Source organism: Pelecanus crispus, chromosome 1, assembly GCF_030463565.1.
Source record: "Pelecanus crispus isolate bPelCri1 chromosome 1, bPelCri1.pri, whole genome shotgun sequence".
Lineage (NCBI taxonomy): Eukaryota > Metazoa > Chordata > Aves > Pelecaniformes > Pelecanidae > Pelecanus > Pelecanus crispus.
Genome location: NC_134643.1, coordinates 122,575,298 through 122,600,140, shown reverse-complemented (window position 1 = coordinate 122,600,140; position 24,843 = coordinate 122,575,298). Strand labels below are relative to the sequence as shown.

Here is a 24,843-nt window from a genome sequence, read left to right as displayed (position 1 = left end):
CACTAATGTTTCAAGAAAGCTTTTCAGCTACTTGTCATAAATGTATAATCACTGTTCAGTTGCTTCTCTGTAATGCATGATACATGCTGCTGCTTCATAATGCAGGTTGTCTCCCCATGTTACAGACTTGGTTAGCTCAACATTAAAAAGCATTCTTTATCAATACAGAACACCTTTAGGTTTTTTGTTGAAATTACAAGATTGCATATATGATAATAATCAAATATTTTAAAACTATGAAATTAAAGCAAAGCCCGGCCATCACTAAGGTTATCAGTATTTTCAGACGAATCTATCACGTGCCAGAAGAGGCATCCTTTAACTCCACCTAATATTTTTAATTGTTATTGAAGAATGAGTGTTCTGAAGCAGAAAGAGCAAACTGTCTGTTACAGAATGCCCAGCACAATGAGGACCTGATCCTGTCTCAGGCCTTAGGGCTTGATCCTTGAAACCTCAGTATCAAGTTCTGCAGGTATTAAAGAAATTTCTGTCAGAAACCACATGAGGAACCTGGGGCACAGTTCTAGAACCACAAACTTGAGCTGTGACACAGCTTTGTATCACCAAGATGTTTTTAATGTTCAAAACATTCTCAGGTTGTGCAGCAATACCGCCTCTTTCCCATGATGTGACAAAAAGCAAGCAACATGATGAACAGAGCTAACTCTTCCCTCCTCACCACAAAATCCATCACTGTGTCATGCAGGCTGCTTGAGAAAATAATACTGAAATTGACTGTTTTCAATTTCTTCCCTCTGACTGATATTAATCAAGCTAAACTGAAGGAACTCTTACCAGCAGCAAGAACTTAACAAAACAACATCTACAAAGATCACAGTAACTATGTAAAAGCGACAAAATTTTTTTCATGTATTTTCTTGGCAATCACACTGTCACCAGGTTTTTTTTTTTGGTTGGGGTTTTTTTGTTTTCCCCTTTTCTTTCTTTCTTTCTTTAGGCAGAAAGGTTGCACAGAAGAAAAACAGCTGAAAAGCAAGTTTGGTCATTGTTCATATAAAACAAAGGTGTCTATTATTGTGTTCTGTACTTTGAGACTGTTGCATTTCCCCATTTATAAAACCATATTATGCTGCTAGAAGGTGTTCAGAATTTAGAAAGCAATGGATATTTCCGTAACATAGGCTTGCTTTCTCATTTTCTACCTCTTGGCCCTTAATATTTAAATGTTTAAATTATATTTTCACTGCTAGCTTGGTTACCTGAGCAGTACTGAACTATCTCTGTATTGAGAACTAGCGACTGACACAAAGATTCCTCCAACAGCATCTCTGCAAATTAACTTCACGTTTGCATTTATGTGCTGTTTTCTTCCAAGCTCAATTATGAGCATTGACAAAGGCTAATACAAACCCATAATTCAAAGTATTTTCATGCTTTAATATTAGATGCGATCTATTTAATATATTAAAGGTTCATAGTTTTTAAAAAATACTTAGGAGAACAACAGTAAGAATGTTTTCCTGCAGCCAGTGTTAAATTGTTTATTTTGGTAACATGCATAATAGAGCAATTAAATCATAAATCTTGACTGCTGAAATTCTGTATCTTGTATTTAAAATGGTTAGAACTTGTATAGGTATTTCAGATGGAAAATTTTCATCAACATTCACTCTGAAAACAGAACTCTTGCTGAATATGCCAGTAAGATGGCCAGTCATAGAAACCACGCTGCCTGTAAATAAAAGGGTAGTTCTTTTGAGTCAAATGAGACAAGTGCCAACAGTTCTCCACCTGTGGCCATGGACTATATAAAGAAGAGGAAGAAAGATTGCTAAAGCAATCTTTGAAAACAATCAGGGAAACACTGTAGTTGAGCAGAGGTGCCGGCAGCAGATCAAACTAGGAGATGGAACAGCAGAGAGATCAGATGGACAAAAAAGGAAACAGAATCCATTTGGAAGACCTAAAAACATCAGTGTGACAGTCTAATCATGTCAGGACTTCAGCTGAAAGGCGACAGTAACTCAATTCCGTAGCTCTCACCTCTGTCCTTCACCCCAGTTTAAAACTGATCGAACTACTCAATCATCTATCCTGCCCCATTCCTGCTTCAGCCACCTTCTCTAGACCAACCACAACGTCTTTTCCACAATTCATTTCCCTGTCTGTGCCTTCTCCGTACATCCAACTGAAGCACATCCCTAATTTAAGAGCCACTGAGAAGCACTCTTTAAAATGGAAGGTGAAGGTTAGGGGAAGTTAAAGAACATCTGGAAGAGTTCACAGGCATAAGGACAATACCCATATGCATAATCCAGGGCTTGAAAAACTAGTACCAAAATCATCTACATCATTCTGTTAATTTTTACAGTGAAGCTGTACCCAGGAAAAGCTTACTACTTCAAAGTTATTTTGCCTGTGTCCAGACATGAGAAGTTTATACTGCCGTAAGACATTTAAGGAAGGGCTTACCTTTTCGATCTGTCTTAAAATCGACCATAATAGGCTCAACGCTGCCTTCTTTGTTTTTTCCAAGCCCTTCTCCTTCTCTCCAGCCCATTTTTCTCATCAGCTGAGCTCCCATTCCTCCAGTTACAGGGGCTGCTCTTAAGAACTGATCCTATCCAGAAAAAGAAAAGTAAAACAAGTCCTAAAGTTAGCACTGGGGTTTTAAAAAATAAGGGGGAGCTTCCAAAAAATGTTTCTAACAACCTTTCACAGACTCAATTCAAAAAAAATACACCTTAGCTTTATGTACATTAACATCTTGTATAAACCAGAATTCACGCAGACACACGAGACACAAATCAATCTTTTCAAAAAAGAACAACTTAAGAAAATTCTAATGCAATCCAAAAGTGGCAAGTGACCCATTTCAGACATATGTATTTAATAAAATGATAACCGTCCATTTTTAAACACACTACTTTGGTTCCAATGCATCTCTTCTCATCTTGTGAAAGGAGGCAGTGTTAACTGTTTAACTGGCAACATGTGTGCCAAGTGTACCTAGTTGTTGAACAAAATACAAGCACATTTAGTAATGACATTCACATAGTGTTTAGGCGTCTTTTAAATATAAAAAAAACCAAAACTTTTCCCCATTTTATTATACAGCAGTTGCACATTCAAGTTCTACTCTGAAAATCCACATGAAACATACAGGTTTTTCTTTTCTTTTTTTAAAGGAAAAAAAGGCGCTTAGCCACACAGTTTAGCAGCAGTAGTCTTCACATTCTTTCAAATCATCATTAACATAATAGTTGTTAAATGGTGAAAGCTTATAAACAGAAATTTTAAAAATCTGTTTTGATGTAAAGAACTTTAAAAACTCCTTAAATGTTTACGTACCTAGGCCTCGATGGCCGCAGTGTTGTGAATAGTAGGGCTGGCATTGACCGTGGCAAGAAGGCAGCTACAAGGATTTGACCCTGAAACAAGTTTCCATATAGAGGGGTGAAAGTTCACAGGTTATTCTGTGAACTATCATCTCTCTTCTGCCCCCCCCGCTGACCCAAGTAAGTAAGTCAATCATTTCCATCACAGCAAAAAATTGCTTGCCTTAAAATATACAAGTTTACACACTGGCACTGATAAGTCCATCGGTTATTTCGCATAGTAAGTTAGATGATACAATGCCTAGTATTTTTGTGAAAATTTTACTTACTATCAAAGCAAATTACTAGAACAATTTTTTTTTGCTTCTTTTTCCTTTATTTTGAGTTGTGCTTGCAAAAGTAAGCATTTCCCAGATTTGGACAAAGGACTGATAAGTCCTTGGTTTCAATTTGTATGTAAACAAAACCAGAAGTCTTACTTTTGCAGAGACTAAGGATATTATATTTTTACGGGGATTTGAAATTGGCAACTGACACACACTAATAATGCAATGATGCATATGTGTGTAATCCCCACTCTACATGGTGTTAAAAAATTTTTGCAAAAAATAATTGCTGAAGATTGTGGCAGGACTTCTCCAAATATTTACCTATTAAACAGTAAATACCTATCAATCATGCAACTGGATGCTGCGTTCAATAACAAAGTGCTCTGATGGAAGAATAGAGAGGCTAAGTGCACCTCTCCAGTTCAACTTTTTTCTGACTGGTGCAGACCATGCAGTGTGTGTGTGTACACAGAGACAATCAGTTTCTTCGATATGAACTGCCTCAATCTATACACCTAGAATGGCTTTTACTTACTTCCATTTTCATCCTCCCCTCTCTTTTCCAGGAACCTCTCATAAGAAAAGGGCAACCATGCCGAGAATCATACAAACCCCAGTCAATGTCACCCTGGGTTCCGATTCCTCTTTTGTACCTGCTTTGCAATGATAGAATTTTCAATATAAACACCTGTTTCATTATCACCAGCGTGTATTCAGTTCACAAATGACAGAGTGCAATTTCTTGATGAGGTCATTTTAATGTTACACAGCTTTCTCCTCACACCTGTAAATGTGCTAATTTGGGGGTTAGGAGTGGTGTAGAAAGGAGAGAGCAGAATCAAAATACTGCTATTCGTAGCTAAAAATCAAAGCCCCGAGTTCCTATATAGGAATTACCAGAGCCTGAACAAATTCCAAATACTGGAAATAAAGAGAGTTCTAAATTCCAAAGTGTACTTTATTAAAAGCACCTCTTCTAATGTGTGAATTCAGAATCCAATCTGATAACTTTAGTACAATTTTTTTACACTATGCTGACTCTTAAGCATCTACAACAGAATCAAGACAACAAGGAATTAGAAATGAAAGTTGTTTCATTACAGAATAGCTGTACTTGTGCATCACACTAAAAGGCTAAATGAAGTAATTCTGGTACAAATATGAAAGGCACCAGGAGAAGCCTACTTTGATTCAGTTTACTGAAGAAGCAAAGGTGGCCTGCGTCAGGGGAAAAAGTTCTTCTTTCGGTTTTGTTTTGGGTTTTTTTTGTTGTTTTGGGGTTTTTTTTAGTAACAAACTGAATATACATCTCTAATGTCACCCGTACAATTATATTCTCTTTAACTATTTTTTTTTATAATTTAGTGACAGACAACTTCACTCAACCCATGATTTAATAGAGTATGGGTAAAAACTAGTGCTGTGTTTGTAATTACATTTGAAAATGTTAAAAATAGCAGAAACATTAACAAGAGAAGGGAACCAAGATACACATTTCTGTTTTAAAAATCATAAAAGGCCAAGTCTCACAAAACTATTTAGCAGCTATGTACCCTTGTAGATCTGGCCCATAAGGAGGATATCAAATTCAAGAGTATGTAATACAGTAAATCCCCATGTTTCTAAGTATTTGGTTACTGTTGTCAGAATTAACTTATTATTTACAAAAGAATCGTTCTCTTTCATTCACTAATCTCAATTTGAGTAAGTCTGCATGAAAATTTAGTATCATTTTTCTTATCTTTTGATCTCTAAATTCCATGAAAGGTCAGCCAAATAAAGCACACTTCCATTCTGCCAGCAGATGGAGACAACTAATAAGCCACATTCTTGTGCCAACACTTTTTCTTTAAAAAGAAGGCTACATAGTAAAACCTGATCACTTCAGAGGGTTTTTTAGTAATTTTAATTAAAACTATTCCTCTTTTAAAGCTACTTTAGGGCAACAAATTTTGGGGACATGAATGCCTGAATTAGTGTTTAAGGGCTTAAACAAGCACACACACACACACAAAAAAAAATATCACACCTGAAAGATCATTTTACAGGTTTTTTGCTGAAACCCAATACAAGTTGGACAGTCATTGTTATTTAACAGCAACAGCTGTCTTTGGGAAAAGGATGGCATGCAGGACTGAACTGAACAATCTATAAAACCATACCCATAACCTCCAAAATATTAAAGCCATAACTATTTGAGAGATCTTAAAAAACATCACCAATTTCTGCTCTCAGAAAATACCCGTTCCTTCTCACAATGCTGACATGGCACAGAAACTTGAGTTCTGTCAGAAGGAAGGTTTATTTCTTTTGAGCAATAATTTATTAAGAAAAAGACAACAAAGCCTTAAAGGCAGTAGGTGAACAGTTTCAGCTATAGCACAATGGGCTGTCTTAAAGATTACTTTAAGCAACGAATTTCTCCGAGTCAAGTACCAGGAACAAGCATCTATCTTTGGCAAAACTTCTGCAAAGCAGCTGAATTTTCCATTAAATAAACTGACACTTTTAGCAGCAGCCACATTCCTTCCTCAATACAAGAGGAAGAATACCTTTCTGAAGAATCCCACCAAATGCCTTACAAAAACTATGCTCACAATCAGCTTCAGGATTTCTGTTCACAGCTTTTACATACAATCAGTAGAAAGCAAGCTGAGGATAGCTGGAGAAAAAACATTTTGAGGACTGAACAGGGAGCCAGTGCAATATAACTAACATACAGTTGATTTGCCTTGCCATGTGGCCTTCATTCCAAGGAAAGCTCATTGTGTCATATAAGGCAACAGGAATACAAGTGTTTTGGTAGGCGGCCTTGTTAGAAGGTCAGCAGTCCTTGTGCAAGTGACAATCACAAGACTTAGTTTCACCTCCATCGCTAGCGTGAGTTTTACTCACCTGCTAGGACTGTGGAAGAATGGAAGGAACGCTTTAACTTTTCAGAACTTGCTACGCAAAGCAGAGCACTCTAATGGCCACAGTAAAACTGTGTGTCATGCTTTAGCACAACTGAATGGAACAGATTCCAAGCATTACCCTGTGCACATAAAACGTTACAAAAACCTTGTTTTGGAGAGCAAGTTTAGGCTAGAAAATTAAGCTGATAAATCCAGAAACAAGTAGTGAGTCTGGGACAGTCTGAGTAAGTAGACCTCAACAGAATTTGCTTGGAAAAAAATATCTGACCACTTCCTCTGATTTGATGTTTATTCAGCAGCATAGTATATTTGTAAGAAAAAAGGAAAGAAAGAAAAAGAAGCAACCTCCAGAACAAGCAAGTCATTTTTGTGAACTGATTACACCAATGATGATAAACTGAAACAGGAAGCACTTTTCAAAAGAGAAAGATAACACTGTTCATAAATCTGTTTTAATGATACAAGAAACCTAACAACATATTATTCCTTTATGAATACTGCTCAGAACCCTATGCATGAGTAGCACATTACTTGGAAAAATAAACCTTACTTCTAATTGGTGTGTCGATCATTCAAGTATGCCACTTCAGTAACTAATTCCCTCAAAACTTTATTGAGATAAAATTGAAATTGCAGGCATATTTTGGTTTGAGTACATATTACCTCTCCAGAGTAATTTTTAAAGTCCAAAAAAAAAAAGCAAGCTGAAATCCAAGAAATGCAAAGTGAAGACAGCACTTATCAAACAATTTCCCCAAGTACTTTACTCTTTCTCCCCTCCTGACACCGCTCTTCTGTTTTGTTACACCTATCTAGTTTTGTGATTATCTCTGTCAAGCACAATGGCTGTACATGTTCTAATTCTTTGTTCAATAATACACAAACAACTAGCTGACATGGGCCGTTTCTGCTAAACAGTGCCCATCCACAAGTCCTCTTATGGCAATCTCTCAAGCAAAACACCTTCAGTAAACGTCATCTTCAGTCAGAAATATGCATTAATTTACACACACAACATACTCGAAGAAACTCCAGGGCCCTACTAGCAGATGAAAAATTTAAAAATACTAGGTTTTTTTTTTAAATGTTAAAAGGCATTTTCTTAGGACAAAAAAGGGAGTGCAAGTCTGACTTCTCAGTGCTACATTGCATAATTAACAAGAACTAAGTTACACAACTCAAGTGCCTAAGTAAAATACAACCTGTACTTTGCATTTCATGGTTGGTTTGCATTCACTGAGAAAGATAACATGCATTCATAACCCATTATCCCTACTTCACTTTTTTCTGTGAAAACATTCTCTAATCACAAGATGTGACTCCACATTAAGTTCATCAAACCTAAGTTTTGCAAAGGCTTTCACAGGCCCCACCATTTCTAAAACACACAGGGCAAGTCTTGTATAGCCCCTAATGCATTTTGTAGAGGGCGCATGACTGTAACTACTTGTCATCTCATGAGTTTGATGGCAATGTGCGTGCGAATATGGAACCTGGAAAGAGCAAAAGAAGTCAAGCTGAGGAATGCCAGAGCAGGAAAGAGGACTGTGTCCTCATCTTCTTCACCCCACAACTCTTCTTGTTTCCAGTAGCAGTCTCCTTTCTGACAAACCACATGATGCTTGCTAGGAAGGACGCCTACTACTGCAAACCACTACATTTTTACAGCTATGGGAAGGACAGAAGTGCTTCTGCCAGCTCACTTTTATTTCTAGATTCAACAAAATGTTCCAATACGCTTCTGCTCCTCACAACAGTCATGTCCACAAGCCAGAGACCAGACTCTTCTCTCATTTTCTCCCTATAAAGTGTTTTGTTGGGGGGGGTGGTGGGGGGGGTGGTGGTGTTTTGCGTTTGTTTTTTTTAAAGCAGATCACAGAATGACATTAAAAGACAGAAGGTAAACACACTTGCCTTCTCCACTTAATTTTTGTTAGTGGACACTCCTGTTACTGTAAGGCACAGAAGACCACCACAGAACCTCAAGGAATGAAAACGGGATGGGAAGAGGAGGCTTGGGAAGGAGATGATCAGACGCTCCCGTTCTGCTGCCCTGGGAACCCACTCAAGGTATGCAGAAAGGGAGAACACTCCCAGGCTTGCTGATCTCTTTCACAAGCCTCATGGCAGAAAAGCTCTCCTTTTCTCACCAATACATCCCTGCTGAATGCTTTATATTTCTAAGTTCCTCTGCCAGGGACAATTACTGTAATCATCAAAGCCACCATTTTGCTTCAATTTCAAAAGTTAGTAATTGTTAAAATAAGACTTTATCATCTACACTCTGTATTAATACTGAAAGAGCCCCAAAGATTGCCATCTAAGCAAGTAACTTGGATCTCTGTGTTGCCTGGCTCTCTGTATTGCTTGGCTACATAAAGTGGAAAAACAAGTTATTAAATCTTGGCAAAAATATTTCTATTTTTAGGATGTTATAATTCCAGATTTTTGTGTTCAGTTTACACCGAGTTTTATGGAAACTTCTAACTAAGCCTCAAATCTAACCTACCAGTTTTGAGGGTTGTCTTAACACTGCATTCTGGAAGGATAAGCAGATACAGCATATACTCAACTACATTACTCGCAAGATTGACCACCGTAACTCATTATTCTTTTTGCCTGAAAGGTGGATATTGCTTGAATTCCTCAGTTCTACTTCTTGAAAGAGAACCAGTTCAGTATTAATTTTCAAAGATGAAGCATGAATTATTGAACTTATAAAACACATGTATGTATGACGCACCACACCCCCAAAAATAAGCCAGTATTACTCTGCAGTAAGAGATAACTATTTCACTGTAGGATGACATTAAATTTATTAACCCAACTGCAACTCCTGGTTTTATACTCCAAATCTTTGGCTCCCAGAAAACCCTGGTGATACAAATAGAGGCAAAGTAACAATCAGATAGAACCAAGTCAAACAAAACAGCAGTTTGGGACTTGGTTCACTGAAGTTGATGCCAAAACATCACTGACTTCAAAAACATCAGGATCAAACCTTGCCTGATCTGTCCCAATCCCGTAAAAGTAGTGATGGACCTACCACTGCAACCATACCAATATCATGAACGTCGTTTCAGTGTAAGGTAACAGTATATATGAACCGATCTGACTCAAATACCAGACGCACACCTTATTGAAGTTCTCTATGTCATGAGCCAACACCTTAATGCACAACAGAACAGACACAGCAGCAGCAAGTATCTAAATTCATCAAAGACAGTGATTTAACTCAACCTGCTGTATTTGACACATGCATTACCACAGGTTTTTAAGGCACGCTTTTTGCATTTGCCAATACTTCCACTGCTATTTAACATATGATAGTTAGACAAGTATGTCTGCATAACTTCTACCTTTCTAATCCATGCTTGGGGACCACTGTTGGTCAGCTCATCTGAGGACAGTATCTGTGCTCCAGTACTTCCTGTGAACTGGCCAGGTATGGAGTTTGATTGAGCCCAGGCGTCAATCTATAAAATAAAAATCAAGTGTAAGACCAAAACACAAATATGCACATTTTTCCTTTGCAATTCTCTGTTGCTTCTCAATAATTCTCATGATGATTCCTCACCTATGTTTAGTGCTGTGTTCATTAACACTCATTTGTAAGCAGATGCTCCAAAAAGCTGAGCATCTTTGTATGTTAACCCTAAAGCCTGAGCTCAAAGTCTAGCAAGTTCACGGTTTGCCTATCCTCAGAATCAGTGTTATGAAGTGCAAAATAAAGGCAGAATTTTTAAACACGTGCCCATAAACTGGGCTTCCAAAAACCTGTACTTTAATATGTAAGAAAAATCAGCTGGTATGAAGAGTAAACATTTACTTTAAGTTCATCAAAATGCTCATGAATAAGTGCAACATACCTGTTCCTGTGCACGATTTAGCATGCACATGGCCTCTAAATCAAATGTGTTTTCATTAAGCCTTTTCTGAGCCACCGCTCGATCATTCATAGCTGTAGTTATGTCCACACCCTAGGAAGAAAAAGATTATTTTTAAAAAACACATCAAACCACAATAATATCCATTTGATCTGGAAAAAGCTGTTGTAGAATAAATGCTACAAATACTACAAAGTTGGTTTACACATCAAATATTTGGTTTGATATATAAATAGGCAACATGAAAAAAAATCCTGGGACTACTTGTTAAGTACATACAATATGGGCTTTCCTAAACAAATACAAAATCTGAAGTTAAAGTGTAACACCCTGATAATTTAGTATCACCTGTACATACAAAATATCAAAAGCATTGTTTTCAGAGAACTATTTTGGTCACGAAAAGTTCTAGTGTATAATACTTAAATAGAGAAGCATATTATTGTTCAATGGAATCTTATTAACCGACAAAATTAAACGTAATTTAGCTAAGAATTTAAAAAAAAAAAAAAAAGCCTTCATACAGAGCTGTTCACATGAGCACCCTACTATTAAGTCACACTAAAACTTCAAGTTATATGTATAAAATTTACAGCAAGAATCACATGTATTCCATGAACTTCACTTTAGTGTTTTAAATCTTAATCTACAGCCTAAAACAGACTTGCATAAAAGTAAAACCAGACTGGCACCTCAAAATTGACCGTTTTGGAAAGGATTATTTCGATCTGTGCTGCTGAACTAGAACAAAGTTTAAAGAAAAATAAATTTGAAACTATCTCACACATACTAATCAGAATCATTTCAGTAAAAATATGGACCAAATGAAGAAGCTCAATGCAAACCTCTACTCTATGTGCAAAGCAATCAAGAGAGAAATCCAAAACATTTGGGGATGTAATGATGTAACAAATTATGGCTAGTACACAGCTCTTTTGTAAAATTACTTGTGCCTTGTTCTTCAAATGATGTGCGTTTTATGGATCATTCTATTTTGAAAGAAGAAAAAGAACAGTGCTCAGAGACAAGTGAAAATTCTTTGGAGATGAGAATGTGAAGGAGAATGAAAGGGCTGGACCTGTTTGAAGCACAGAAGAAGCCTGATAATCAAAACAGAAGGTGGCATACAGACATAAAGTAAGTCCATGCTTTAATTTTTTTTTTAATTTGTATTACAAAAGACTTGTATCTTTTATTAGTCACTATCTCATAACCTTAGCCTCTCACACATTATACTAAAGGGCCAGTTAGAAGAAACTGAAACTAATTTAAAATTGACTCTGCTGAACAGAAAACTACAGTTAATCCACAAAATCCCTGTCATAGGAACCAGGTCAAGAATTTAGTAAATATTGAAAAACAGTAAGAGACAGACAGGAATGTCTACAATTGCATAAAACAGAGTAATTATTTTTGTGGTCTGGCTATTTTAAGATGGGGGACTTTTTTTCTACTGTTTAGGACAAAAAGTATTTCCATGGGGAAGATCATTACTGAAACATCTGGCACTGACCAAGACAGACTTAAAATCCCAGAAGTCCTGTGTCTATGAAACTGACTTCAGTATTTATGTATTGTCCCAGCTGACAAAAACACAGATCATAAACAAGGCACAAGAATTGAAAGATTTTGTAACAATCACCTAGCATGACAGTCACATACATAAAAGAATGCCTGTTTACAATATACGCTTTCTTGTGTTAATAAGTTCCCCTTATATAATTAAAATAATTCTTTAATGTTTTGTTTGTGAAACTGGTTCAGGAGATAAATAAAAGTTATTCTACTCACCAAAAGCTTCAATCCAGCAATACACATAGGCATGCAAGTAGTCCACTGAAACCACATTGGGACCACTCACATACTTAAACATACATGTGTACTTTAGTGCTTTACCGGACTGGGGCCTATTAGTAGATACCCTGGTTAGTTAGAATTCCCATACACTTTCCCCACATGGTCAGTCACCATTTTGGAGACCATCATGGCTTTGTATTATGTCAAGACACTCGATGGCAGCTTTGGATCTTGAAAAAAAAATCTCTGCTTGAAGTATGAAAAGTTGTTATTATTTAGTCAAGTAAAACAGTTTCAAGTTCAGCATGCTATTCTCCATAAGAGTTCTGCCTTTCCAATCCTGACTTTTAATAACATTTTCCCCACAGACACAAATCACAAATATTGAAGCAAGAAGTGGCTGACAACAGAAAGCAGGCATTTTTGACATATTTCATAGGTCCACCAATACACCAAATGCATTTACTACATTTTTAGATCACGTCGGCTTCTCTGCATAATAGTCACCTGTGCATACTCTAAACTTAAATACCACACTTCAACTCTCTACTTTCAGACTTTCAAATATAGCTTCTTTCTCATAGGTTTCTCTGGTTTCTAGAGACATGCTGATACTTCAGATTACGCAAGACTTTTTCCTTCATCTCCTACTACCACGAACAACTATATTAAGAGCATAATGTTTTATTAAAACAATCCGTAATATATTAGCAGGGCCATTTCAGACCGCTTATTCCCGTAACTAATTCTGTGACTTGAATAAAAACATAACAATAAAACCAATTACGGATTTTTTAATGTCAATATAGACTTGCATCAGAATTATCACAATCAGATTTCAAAATTAGCAACAATGAATGGAGGTAAATTACATGTCAGACTTCCTGAGGATCCAAGCATGCTCCCCCACTACTCCAACAGCAAAGGAGCTTCTCTGGCTTATTTTGCTCAGAGGAAGCCATTTCATCCTCAAAGAGTCCTCATAAGCATTTTAAAAATTAAGCAGAGAAGCACTCTGTTACCTTTCAGACTCCCTGGAGAAACATACAGGGATTCTGCTACTATGAGTATTCCTGTATTTCAACATTAAGGATTGCCAAACCCAAGGGGATGGTATGCTCTGCTGCCAGCTAATGACCCTTGAAATCACCCTTAACACAAACCAAGTTAAGGTAAATGCAAATAAAAATATTTATTTACAAAATATAAAAACAGACAACATTGTTACAAGCATTTATAAAGATACACGTGACAGAAAGGAAAGAAAGTTATGTTTAATATATTTACTCCAATGTCAATTTTTAAGGCCTCTTCTACATAATCAATACACAAACCATCAGTGCTTAGCTAACCCAATTTGTCAAAGACACAAGCCTAGCGTCATTGGCAACCTGGATGCAGATATCTACAGAGCTCGCCTGAACTGTGAGCATATCATTAAGCATTTGAAGGACAAGACTTTTTACCACCTGGTAAAAACATGGCCAAATGTTAGTATACAATGTTTCTATGCTCTGGACTTTTTACATATATGCTAGTACCTGGGAATGACATTCTGCACAAACATTTCAGAATGTTTGTCTTATTAGTGGTTCATGACAAAGACCAAACAGCAGTTATCTACACTGAGTGAACAACGAATTGGGTGCCTGACTGACAAACTCGGTGGTATACCGTGAAAATTTCTGGTGAATGAGTTATATTCACTGTGCTTTTGGTGCTGTAAGAGACACAGAAGAAAATACCTTCTGTGTTTCAGGAAGTGAACTGTACAATCTTAGAAAGTTCTTGAAAAACAAAATGCACCAAGTGGAAAGATTCTTTCATCAGAAATTGATGCCAAAGCTTTTTTGTTTATTTGCTTTGAAACATATGAGAACAAGTCTTCAGATGAAGTGAGGTTAACATCAACTTGAAAAAATTTACATCTGCCTTAAATATTTAATTTACTTAATTACAAAAACCCCACAAAATATCCTTTTGAAGACATTTCAAGGGGAAAAACATTTGCTTTTTTTTTTTCCTTAGTTTATTATACATACAGTTAGATTTTCCTTTGGAAGGCCACATGGAAGACAACTATGTAAGAAAATGTGACTGTAAAGCTAAAAATTTAGTAGATACATCCAGATGAAATGGCAGCTTTAGAAACTACTTTCAAATCTATTTTTAGTGGATTACATGTCAATGCAATGCTATTGCTCTAAGATTGGTAGGACAATTTTAATTATTATTAAATTTATGATTATGAAAATCTCAACTTAGGGTATTAACCTCTGCAGGAAACTGGACCAGAAACTTGCTTTTCATCTTCAGGCAAAAGTTCAAATTCTAGTGTGACAAAGAAGTCACTAGTTGACAAAAGCACACAGTATGGGAACAGGTTGCTTTCATCATTGCCCACGTGAGCAGGGCAACCAAATTTGAAGACCACAGCAGTTCAGATAATTAGCTTATTGAAGTGTTAGATACTACCTATGTAAGCGTTTTTTTTTCACAGACTGCAATTTGATAGCAGACTGACCAGGTAATGGTTTTGGTTTTCTTATATGATATGCCTTCCTTCCCTTCCTTACCTCAATGGATGGTTTGGGAAAAACATCATCCTTGCTTTCTTCTTTGCCTTTTTCAACTGGAACCCATTCTCCATAGACACTGTCCGCTTCTTTTTTCCTATGTTGAGACCCAGATGACACAGGAAATTCCTTTGACAGGCTGACCTGATTTTTTGGTTGTGGTGGCGGTGCTGGTTTTATGCTGGGAGTCTTAAAGAAATAAAATTAGAAAGAGTTAAGAACTTGAAAACACACAATACTCACAACATATCTTTGAGAAACAATTTACTGCATACACTTGGTATTAAGTTTTCATAAAAGTCATCCTTCTTACAAACATCCAACCGAAATCCTTTATAACAAATCATTTTAGCACAGCCCTAAAAACACACAAGTAAGCAACAAATTGCAGTATAGAAGATGAAACAGCCAGAAGCTAAAAATCGCTTAAATCAGCCTCAGCAGCCAAAACTACGCAAAACCTCACTCTCACAACTAACCTTCCAGCTTTCCCTCCATCCCATCATAAAAAGAACAATCTTAATCTGCCACACATGCATTTTTGTAATGGAAAGTTCCAGAAATAAAAAGCCTGGGCAGCAAAAAACATTGGCTGTGATATCCCCATGATGATAAAAAGCTCTACATTATTATAAATAGAGAAAGCAGATTTCAACATTTTGTTTTCTAGGTTTTTATTATTTTTAATAGCAGCATGAATTTCAAAGTAAATTAAGTCTATGAGCTTGTGTTCTTTAGAAAGTATTGTTAATATATTAAGAGTCTGCAGAAAACTGGAAGGTTCCTCTTCTAAGAGGCAGAGCCCAGACAGCTCACAATATTGGGTAAACTCCTACTATCAGAGGAACATGGATGGGAATGGTAGCAAGACTAGAATCCAGAAAGAATGGAAAGAATCATACTAAAAGCATCAAAACTGTGGAAAACAGGCAGAGCAGCCCATAACGAATAGCCCATAAAGAACATTCCTCTTTGGAGCCTGTATGGAATCCCAAGGTTTCTTCAGTCCTTGTACCACTTCCTAACAGAACAATATAAAGTATAAATCTGTTTCTACCTTACATCTTATGTAAATGTTTATTACTGCTTGTTTTATATATGCCACCAGCTATATATATTTGCACATAAAAAAAATAAATGCTATTTGTTATTTTCATTTAGCATATTAATACTTTATACCCTGCAAAATCAGAGCAGACTTTCATGGGCACAAAACCCCCCCAAAGATACAACTGTTTAAAAAAAAAAAAAAAAAAAACCAACAACAAAAAAACCCCAACCTACACACATTCTAATCCATGCTTCAAAGCATGTGAAGTGCAGATGCACTTAAAGAAACACTCCCTCATTTTATTCCTTCCAACATGCTCACACCCAGAAAGTGTCAACACAAGCTCTGACAGTTAAAAGCAGCCCCGCAAGGTGGAAGTTTATTGGGACATTTAGACCCTCTTAGTATGAGGCAACATCAATGATCCTCATTCTTAACATAGCATTTACTTCTCTATTGGCTAATCTCAAAACTAACAACTTTCTTCTCCTTTAGTGAACACTTGAGATCTACTGAAGAAGCAGACATACAAGATCTGGAGTCTGCACAAAGCAGATGGCATCATCTTATTTAGAAGAACTCAAAAAGCTTTTAGAATTTTGCTAGAGATGTTTTGTTTGTCTTTTAAAGACAAATAATCCTGTTCCAAAAGCACTTCCCAACTCTAATGCTGTTTGTAAATTCATACTGATATATGTATATGTTTGTATATTCATACTGATATTCATACTGATATTTTTGCCATGAAAACGTGAAGTAAAACCAATCCTCTTTATGTTATTTAACCTTTAAAAGCTGCAGACATCAATGAAAAAAAAGTTTCAATCCAATTATGGGAACTACCACAATTTCATAGACTGCAGGTAAGTTTCTTATTATAGCAAGAGTACTTTTAACAACATTCCAGTGCAATTTCACCAAGATTATCAAGCCCTGTTTAATTTCTGTAAAATTACTTGCATTATTTAAAAATAACCACAATTTAAAATACTGAAAATTAAAGAAGTACTCACACTTAAATTGAAAAAAATAGGTTTGGGTTCACTGAGCTTAAAAGGATGATTATAGAAAGGACGTTCCTCCTCTTCTTCATCAGAAACATGAGGTTTGTTCACTATCACATCATCTGTGCTTTGAGCAATCTTCTTGCATTTCTTAAAAAAAAAAAAAATTACAACTCTGAATAAACCTGGACTTTCAACCAAAACATACAAAAAGAACACTTCTACAAAAGTGTTTTTCTTTTCTAAAGCAGGAGGTATAATTTGAGAAAACCTTTTAGCAACGTCATCAATATATGTACTTTTGACGTCTTCTACACATTATCAAATAGCTACCAAGGTTTGCTAGGCACTCATGCAGCGAATAATTTCACAGACATAAGATGTCAGCAGTGTAAAACTTGCTACACAGTGCTAGTTGCAGAATGTGTGTCTAAGGCTGCAAACATTCCAGAGTAGGAACTCACCGGTTGTTTGGCATCCCACATAACTAGCATACTGCAATCTGATAGAAACTTCAGTATAACTCACAAAACTACGACACAGGAAAATCTAAGAATTATTAGTTACTAATTCTAAGTTCCACTGGTAGTGCAGGGACCTATTCAGAAGCAATGGTTCCAAAAGATCTCAGATTTCTTCTGAAATATTTTGATGTTGGCCAGGTATGCAAGACATCCCCATTTTACATTCAACAGAAGTGGAATATAAAATATGCAGGTGCTATGGGGATACTGCAGAAATGAGAAGAGAACCTCCAGGGGGAAAAAAGAAATTCTAGAGAGGCTAGAATTTTATGATGAAAAACACTATACTGGTAAACACTCAGCACAGATAACCATGATCAGTAAAATCTAGTCAGCCTAAAATGCATTTGAGAATATTATAGTCTAGTATCATGCTTCTGTTATGTCCCCATTCCTGAAAAGTATACTGCAGACTTACAATACATTTGAGAATGTAGTATTTGAGGAAATAATACCGGTAAAGTGAAGCCATCATCTGATTTAATTCTAGTTTAAGTTCATACCATTGTAAGTCACACCTGTTTGACGACCTGATTGTTGGCATACATATAAGGAGCAAACAGGCAGCTCCACCACTAAAATTCAAGACACATTGATGGCATTGTTCTCATCAGTCCTTGTTAGAAGAGATTCCTACGCTCTCCTGTGCTAAGACACCTCCAAACAATGACTGAAGCACAGTCTTTAGGCAGCAGGAAAAGCCTCCACTATCTGGAAAGCTAATCAACAAAATGTATTATCTACACTCATTAGCTGGCTCCCAACTAACTGGAAGCAGTTTGTGGGTTACATTGCAGAGAGGAAAGACAATGCAGCTAGCTTTGCAAGAAGCTGAACAGGCTCTGGAAGGGTTCTCCACTTGGGCACACTACCATATGACAATGGCCCACACTGCTTCTGTGGCCAGTTTTGATTCAACAGAACAGGAACTGTCCAACAGATTCCCACAGTTGGAAAGGGCTAGGTAGGGGCAGGCTTTGGGCTTCCAGATTAGCACTAGCTACACTGGATCTTGGTCAGGTTACGTGATAAACAACTTAAGACCTCTGCACACTGTATCTGCACAATCTCAGCTTTTTTACTAATAAGTACTTCTGCTTCCACTAGTCCACACACAACAAAGAGATTACTTTTCAGAAATCTGACATTGCTTCATTTCAGATGTTATTGCCTTAAACAGGTATTTCAGAACGGTCACTGATGATGCAGGAGCTGTGTAGAGCATAAGGGCTCAAACGACAAGTCAGCTTACATGCAAACCAAGCACACAGAACAACAGCTTGCCTAGAAGTCACAAAAACCCAATTTGCTTATTTTCAGGTTTGATACTGTTGTTCTCACTTACCTCAGTGAGCTCCTTTAGTGTGTCTCTTGATGACTTCTGATTGGCTTTGTCATCTTTCTTTTGAGATAACAAAGGCATCAGGCTTGGTGGTAAGGGAACACCAGACTTAGCACACATGGCAGCTGCATTAGCTTTGGCTATTTCAAGTAGCTGGGCCTTGTCTAAAAAAAAAAATTATTTTTTTAAGAAGAATTATTATTTTTACAGATTCTTGTTTTAATAACAAATAAGCATTTCTGGCAGACTAAACAAAGCACAAAGAGAAAACAACAGATTTTACCCACACTGTGCATTTTTATGTTCTGTGAAAATAACTAAAATTGTACTAAGTTGCTCCAGACTTTTTTAAATTTGGTCTACACAACAGACAAGTGAAATTGCAAATTTAACACAAAGCATGTGAGTCCAAATTACAGCACTCAAAATCCTTCAAGCCCCAGAAGTTCCTATTTCACTTCACCAATTAGTTCTATTTTTGGAATACTGGGTCATTTCTACACAGCATAAATTCCAAAGTCTAATTCTTAGCTATCTCTGAAAAGCACTCAAAGGTCTTGAGGAAATCCCCCAGTATGTAGCCTGAAAGCTACTTACAACAGAATAAGCACTGAATAATATGTGTACTTGCATAAAATACAATTACACACAAAACTTAATAAAACAGTATTTTGCTTTATTAAGGAAAAAAGCACATGCGGCCCTATCACAGAAATATGGAATAAAAATAAAGTACATCTTATTTGATCTGCCAGTTTGCAAATAAATGAGTTACCACTGTCTCTGCAAGCATACAGCTTTACAAGAATCCTAAAAGGACAACATTCCTTTATTACTTAAGCAACAGAAGTATATAGATACGTACTTGCTGTGTAATCAAAGCATGAAGGCAGATTCAAGGATGCTCATTAATTCTCATGTTCTGTACAAAAATACTTCGCTACTAGAGGGGCTTCCATGGTAACAGGACTAAAAGAATCAGAACCCGAGGTCCACAAAAGGAGGTTTCCTCATACACTGTGCAAAAGCTCGCCTCTCAAAATTAAAACCTTCTTTCTCCTTACATAATTTACTACCCAAGGAAACTACAAGGCCTCTCTTCCTCCAGTCACAGAGAAAAGATGCAATTCATTAGCATTTTTTCTTTTCTTTTCCAGTCAGCTGGGCCTGGGAATATTTTCAGAAACGAGTCTCCCTTCCCATTAAGTTCTTACCATGGGAAAGAGACAAGCCAGAGTAATGGAAACAGATAAACAAGCATTACAGCTGACAACACAGCTAAGAACTCTCCCACTGGCACTTACGTTCAAATGTTCTTTCATGAGCAATTTGTTCTCGGGAAAACTAGAAATTCTTTAGTTTCTTACAGAGTACTTGGCCTTTACTAGTACAATGAACCGTGTTCCTCCAGACTGCAACACACTAACTTCGTGTAAGAGCTCTATAACCAAGATGCTCTAAATACACTTTCATCCAAATGGTAAGCACTGATTCAGCTCCAACATAAAAGTTCCTACTGGAAGTCACTGCCTAAAAGTAATGAACAAAACTACTTCCAAGAAATTCCTTATGAAAGCTACAGAGTTATGTTAAAATAAGACTAGTGAATGAGCACAGTATCACCCAACCATAGAACTACTGAAAATAAAATTATCACTTACCCAAGTCTGTAAGACGTTTAGGTGACCTGCTTGAAAATCGTTCTGATGACCTCGACCTACGGCGATCAGGTGATCTGCTATATCTTCTTCTCCCTGAAGATCTTGATCGCCGTAGTCGAATTGGTGACCTACTAGAGCTCCGTCTTCTTCCTCTGGACCTTGATCGCCTTTGACGAAGAGGCGTTCGACTCCTGCTCCGTAATCTGAGTGATATTCTACGATCTCTTGAATCCGATCTTCTTCTTCTTCTGTCAGTGGATCTTGATCGATTTCTCTGAGACCTCTTACGCCTGTCTCTTGATAAAGAACGTCGCCTTCTTGATGCTGACCTTGACCTACTCCTCCTTCTGTGCCTTGAACGTGACAATGAGCTAGACCGAGAGCGACGATTAGATTTTGATCTTGATGCTCTTCTCCGTGTTACTGATCTGGAGCGATTCCGTCTAGAGCGAGATTCTGTATCATATCTCTGGGATCTGCGCTGAGAAGACCTGGAGCGTCTGCTTCTAGACCTCCGTGAGGATTCTTTGTCTGCTGTTTTTTCAACAGATTTGGATTGACTCCTTTGGCGAGCAGCAGACCTGGAGCGTCTACGTCTAGACCTCCGCGAAGACTCTTTGTCTGCTGTTTTTTCAACAGATGTTGATCGACTCCTTTGGCGAGCAGTGGACCTGGAGCGTCTACGTCTAGACCTCCGTGAAGATTCTTTGTCTGCTGTTTTTTCAACAGATGTGGATCTACTCTTCTGGTGAGCAGCAGACCTGGAACGTCTATGTCTAGATCTCCGTGAAGACTCTTTGTCTGTCACTTTTTCAGCAGATGTGGATCGACTCTTTTGGCGAGTAAGAGATTTTGAGCGTCTGCTTATAGATCTTCGTGAAGACTCTTTGTCAGATATTTTATCAACAGATTTGGATCTAGATTCTTCACGTTCAGAAGACTCAGAACGCCTACTTTCAGGTATAAAGGAAGAGTCCTGTTCCTCCAACCTCTCGAGAGGTATGGAATCCTGTTTATCTTCATCTGCCAAAGAAGGCTCTCCATCCTCACCCTCTTCACCAGTGGTAGACCTTGACTCTTGCTCATCTGACGATGTGGAGTCTCTTCGTTCAGCTGTCAAGGAGGGCTCCATATCATCTGCTTCTTCACCAGTGGTAGACCTCGATTCACGCCCATCAGGGGATGTGGAACGTCTGTGTTCAGTTGTCAGAGAGGGCTCCATATCCTCTACTTCTTCACCGGTGGTAGATCTTGACTCCTGCTCATCCGATGATGTGGAATCTCTTCGTTCAGCTGTTAAGGAGGGTTCCATATCCTCCACATCTTCACCAGCAGTAGATCTCGACTCATGTTCGTCTGAGGATGTGGAGTGTCTACGTTCACCTGTCAAAGAGAGCTCCTGGTCCTCTGCTTCTTCACCAGTGGTTGACCTTGACTCACGTCCATCAGGAGACACGGAGCGCCTATGTTCAGCTGTCAAAGAAGGTTCCAAATCCTCTATTTCTTCACCGGTTGTAGACCTTGACTCATGGTCATCAGACGACGTGGAGTGTCTACGTTCAGCTGTCAAAGAGGGCTCCCCATCTTCTACATCTTCACCAGTGGTAGACCTTGACTCATGCTCATCAGACGATGTGGAGTCTCTTCGTTCAGCTGTCAAGGAGGGTTCTGCATCCTCTACCTCTTCCCCAGTGGTAGACCTTGACTCATGCTCATCAGAAGACACAGAGCATCTACGTTCCGTTGTCAAAGGCTGCTCCAGATACTCTGCTTCTTCACCAATGCTAGATCTTGACTCATGCTCATCAGGGGACGTGGAGCGCCGATGTTCAGGTGTCAAAGAGGGCTCCAGATCATCCATTTCTTCATCTACGGTAGATTTCTGGTCATGGCCCTCAGGGGACACAGATCGTCTATGTTCAGAAGTCAAAGAGGACTCTAGACCCTCCTCCTCCATAGGAGATTTCAGCTCATGACCTTCCTGATACGAGGATGTGGAATGTCTACGTTCAGATATCAAAGAGGGCTCTAGATCCCCTGTATCTTCACCTGGGCCAGATTTCACACTGTAGCCACCAGGGGACATGGAGCACCCACTTTCAGGCATTAAAGAAGGCATTGCATCATCCATTTTTTCAACAGGGATGGATTTCAAGTCACTGTCATCAGGGGACATGGAGGCTCTATCGTTTAGCGTCAAAGGTTCAAGACTGCCCACTTTTCCAGCAGTGGGGAATCTCAACTCCTGGCCATCAGGGGATGCTGCATGTTCATTTTCAGGTGTTGGAGAAAGCTCCTGCACATCTGCTTTTTGGACAGTGGTGAATCTTACCTCCTGGCTCTCGAAAGACAAAAGATGGTCATTTTCAGATGTCAAAGAAGAATCCACATCATCTGTTTTCTCAGCATGTGTCAATCTTGATTCATACTCTTCGGGGGACATGGCATGTTCATTTTCAGATGTTGGAGAAGGCTCCCTAGCCTCTATTTTTTCAGCAGGGCTAGACTGCAGCTCCTGACCTTCAGGAGACATGGCACATTCACCTTCAGACAAAGACAACTCCTGCACCTCTGTTTTTCCAACAACAGCAGACTGCAACTCCTGGCTATCAGCGGACATTGAACTTTCACTTTCAGATGTTTCAGAAGGTTCCTCCATTTCTTCTTTTTCAACAGGACTGGATCTCAAATCATGGCCTTCAGGGGATACATCATACTCATTTTCAGACAGCAAAGAATACTCCTGCACCTCTGCTTTTTCAGTAAGAGCAGAGAACAACTCCTGCCCTTTGGGGGATGTAGCATATTCACTGTCTGATACTAGTGAAGGCTCCTGCACCACTGTTTTTTCATTAAGGGTAGACTGTAATCCTTGGCCTTCAGGGAAGATGGTACATTCACTGTCAGATGTCAGAGAAGGCTCCTGCACCTCTTTTTCAGCAGGGCTGGCTGTCACCTCCTGGCCCTCAGGAGATACAGCATATTCATTTTCGGACAGCAGAGAACACTCTTGTACTTCTGTTTTTTCAGCAAGGGAAGATGGCAATTCATGATCTTCAGAAGACACAGCATATTCGTTGTCAGGTACTACAGAAGCCTCCTGCATTGCTACCTTTTCAGGAGAGCTAGATGTCAACTCCTGGCCCTCCCAAGATACAGCATATTCATTTTCAGATGTCAGAGCAGGCTCTTGCACTTCTACCTTTTCAACAGCAGGTGACCGCAACTCCTGGCTCTCAATGGACACTGAACATCTTTCTTCAGACATCCGATAAAGGTCCCGCATGTCTGTTTTTTCAGCAGGGGTTGATGTCAACCCTGGGCCATCAAGCTCTATTGTGTATTCATTTTCAGACATTTGAGAAGGCTCCTCTACCTCAACTTTTTCAAAAGGGGTGGATGTCAACTCATGACCATGAGAAGAAACAGAACATCTGCTTTCTGGTATCAGAGGTGCCTCCTGCACCTGTATTTCTTCATCATAGGCAGATCTCAAATTGTGGCCATCAGGGGATACAATACATTTCAGTTCAGATGACTTTTGCACCTCTACTTTTTCAGCAGGGATAGGTCTCAATTCATGACTATCAGGCAACAGGAAAAGCCCACCTTCAGATATCAGAGAAGTCACTGGGGCCTGTAGTTTTTCAGTAGGTGTGCTTACTGATTCACAAACATCAGCAGATTTGACAAACTCACTTTCCAGAAGGAGAGAAGGCTTCTGTATCTCCGTTTTTTCAACTGCAGTGGATGTCAATTCATAGCCTTCAGGGAAGACAGAACACCTAAGCTGAGGTGCCAACGACAGTACTGCACCTTCTGTTTTCTCAAAGTAATTGTGTTTTGATTTATGGCCCTGATGGCACACAGGAATTCCACTTTTAGACATCAATAAAGATCCTGTACCCTCTATTTTTGCAGCAGGCAGGTATCTGGATTCATGCATTTCAGAAGATTCAGAGCAGTCAATTTCAAGCACTTGTGAAAGTGTCGGACCATCTAAATCTTTGTCAGCAGATGATCTGGACTCATGAACTTCAGAAGACTTGCAGCTCTGACCTACAGTTGCCAGTGCAACTTCCTGCATTTTTTCAAAAGATGACACTGAAATGAGGTCATCCGAGATCTCAGCAGGACCACACTCAGATGTCAGGGAAACATCTGGAGCCTTGACTTCTTCAACAGACAAAGATCTTTGTTCATTTCCATCAGGTGACTTGAAGGACCCACCTTCAGACGTCAATGGAAGCTCCTCTATTTGTGCAGCAAAGCTGGATCCTGATTCATGTCCATCAGGAGATTTGAAGCACCCACTGTCAGAAGCCAGAGAAAGCTCCTGCATCTGGCCCTTTTCAATAGGCAAGGAGGCTGACTCGCAGACATCAGGGAACACAGAGCATGTAACTTCAGGTGCTGCAAAAGATTTTTGAGCCTCTACTGTTTCAGAAGATAGTG

At 38.5% G+C, this 24,843-nt stretch overlaps 1 protein-coding gene across 5 annotated transcripts in view; it reads right to left on the bottom strand.

Moving 5' to 3' along the window:
• The window catches only part of SON (SON DNA and RNA binding protein), a 31,469-nt gene extending 6,946 nt beyond the window's left edge, over positions 1-24,523 (bottom strand). Inside the window, exons 1-8 of one of the 5 annotated variants that reach the window (XM_075722821.1) lie at positions 20,389-24,523; positions 18,731-18,891; positions 16,871-17,011; positions 14,807-14,995; positions 10,416-10,526; positions 9,906-10,022; positions 3,316-3,395; positions 2,538-2,584 (exon numbers count right to left, since the gene is read on the bottom strand). In XM_075722821.1, coding sequence (XP_075578936.1) covers positions 2,572-2,584; positions 3,316-3,395; positions 9,906-10,022; positions 10,416-10,526; positions 14,807-14,995; positions 16,871-17,011; positions 18,731-18,891; positions 20,389-24,475 — 4,899 coding nt within the window. In that variant the 5' untranslated portion in view covers positions 24,476-24,523 and the 3' untranslated portion in view covers positions 2,538-2,571. The other 4 variants (XR_012831740.1, XR_012831741.1, XM_009486702.2 and 1 more) reach the window with 4 other exon arrangements.
• Positions 24,524-24,843: the final 320 nt, after the last annotated feature.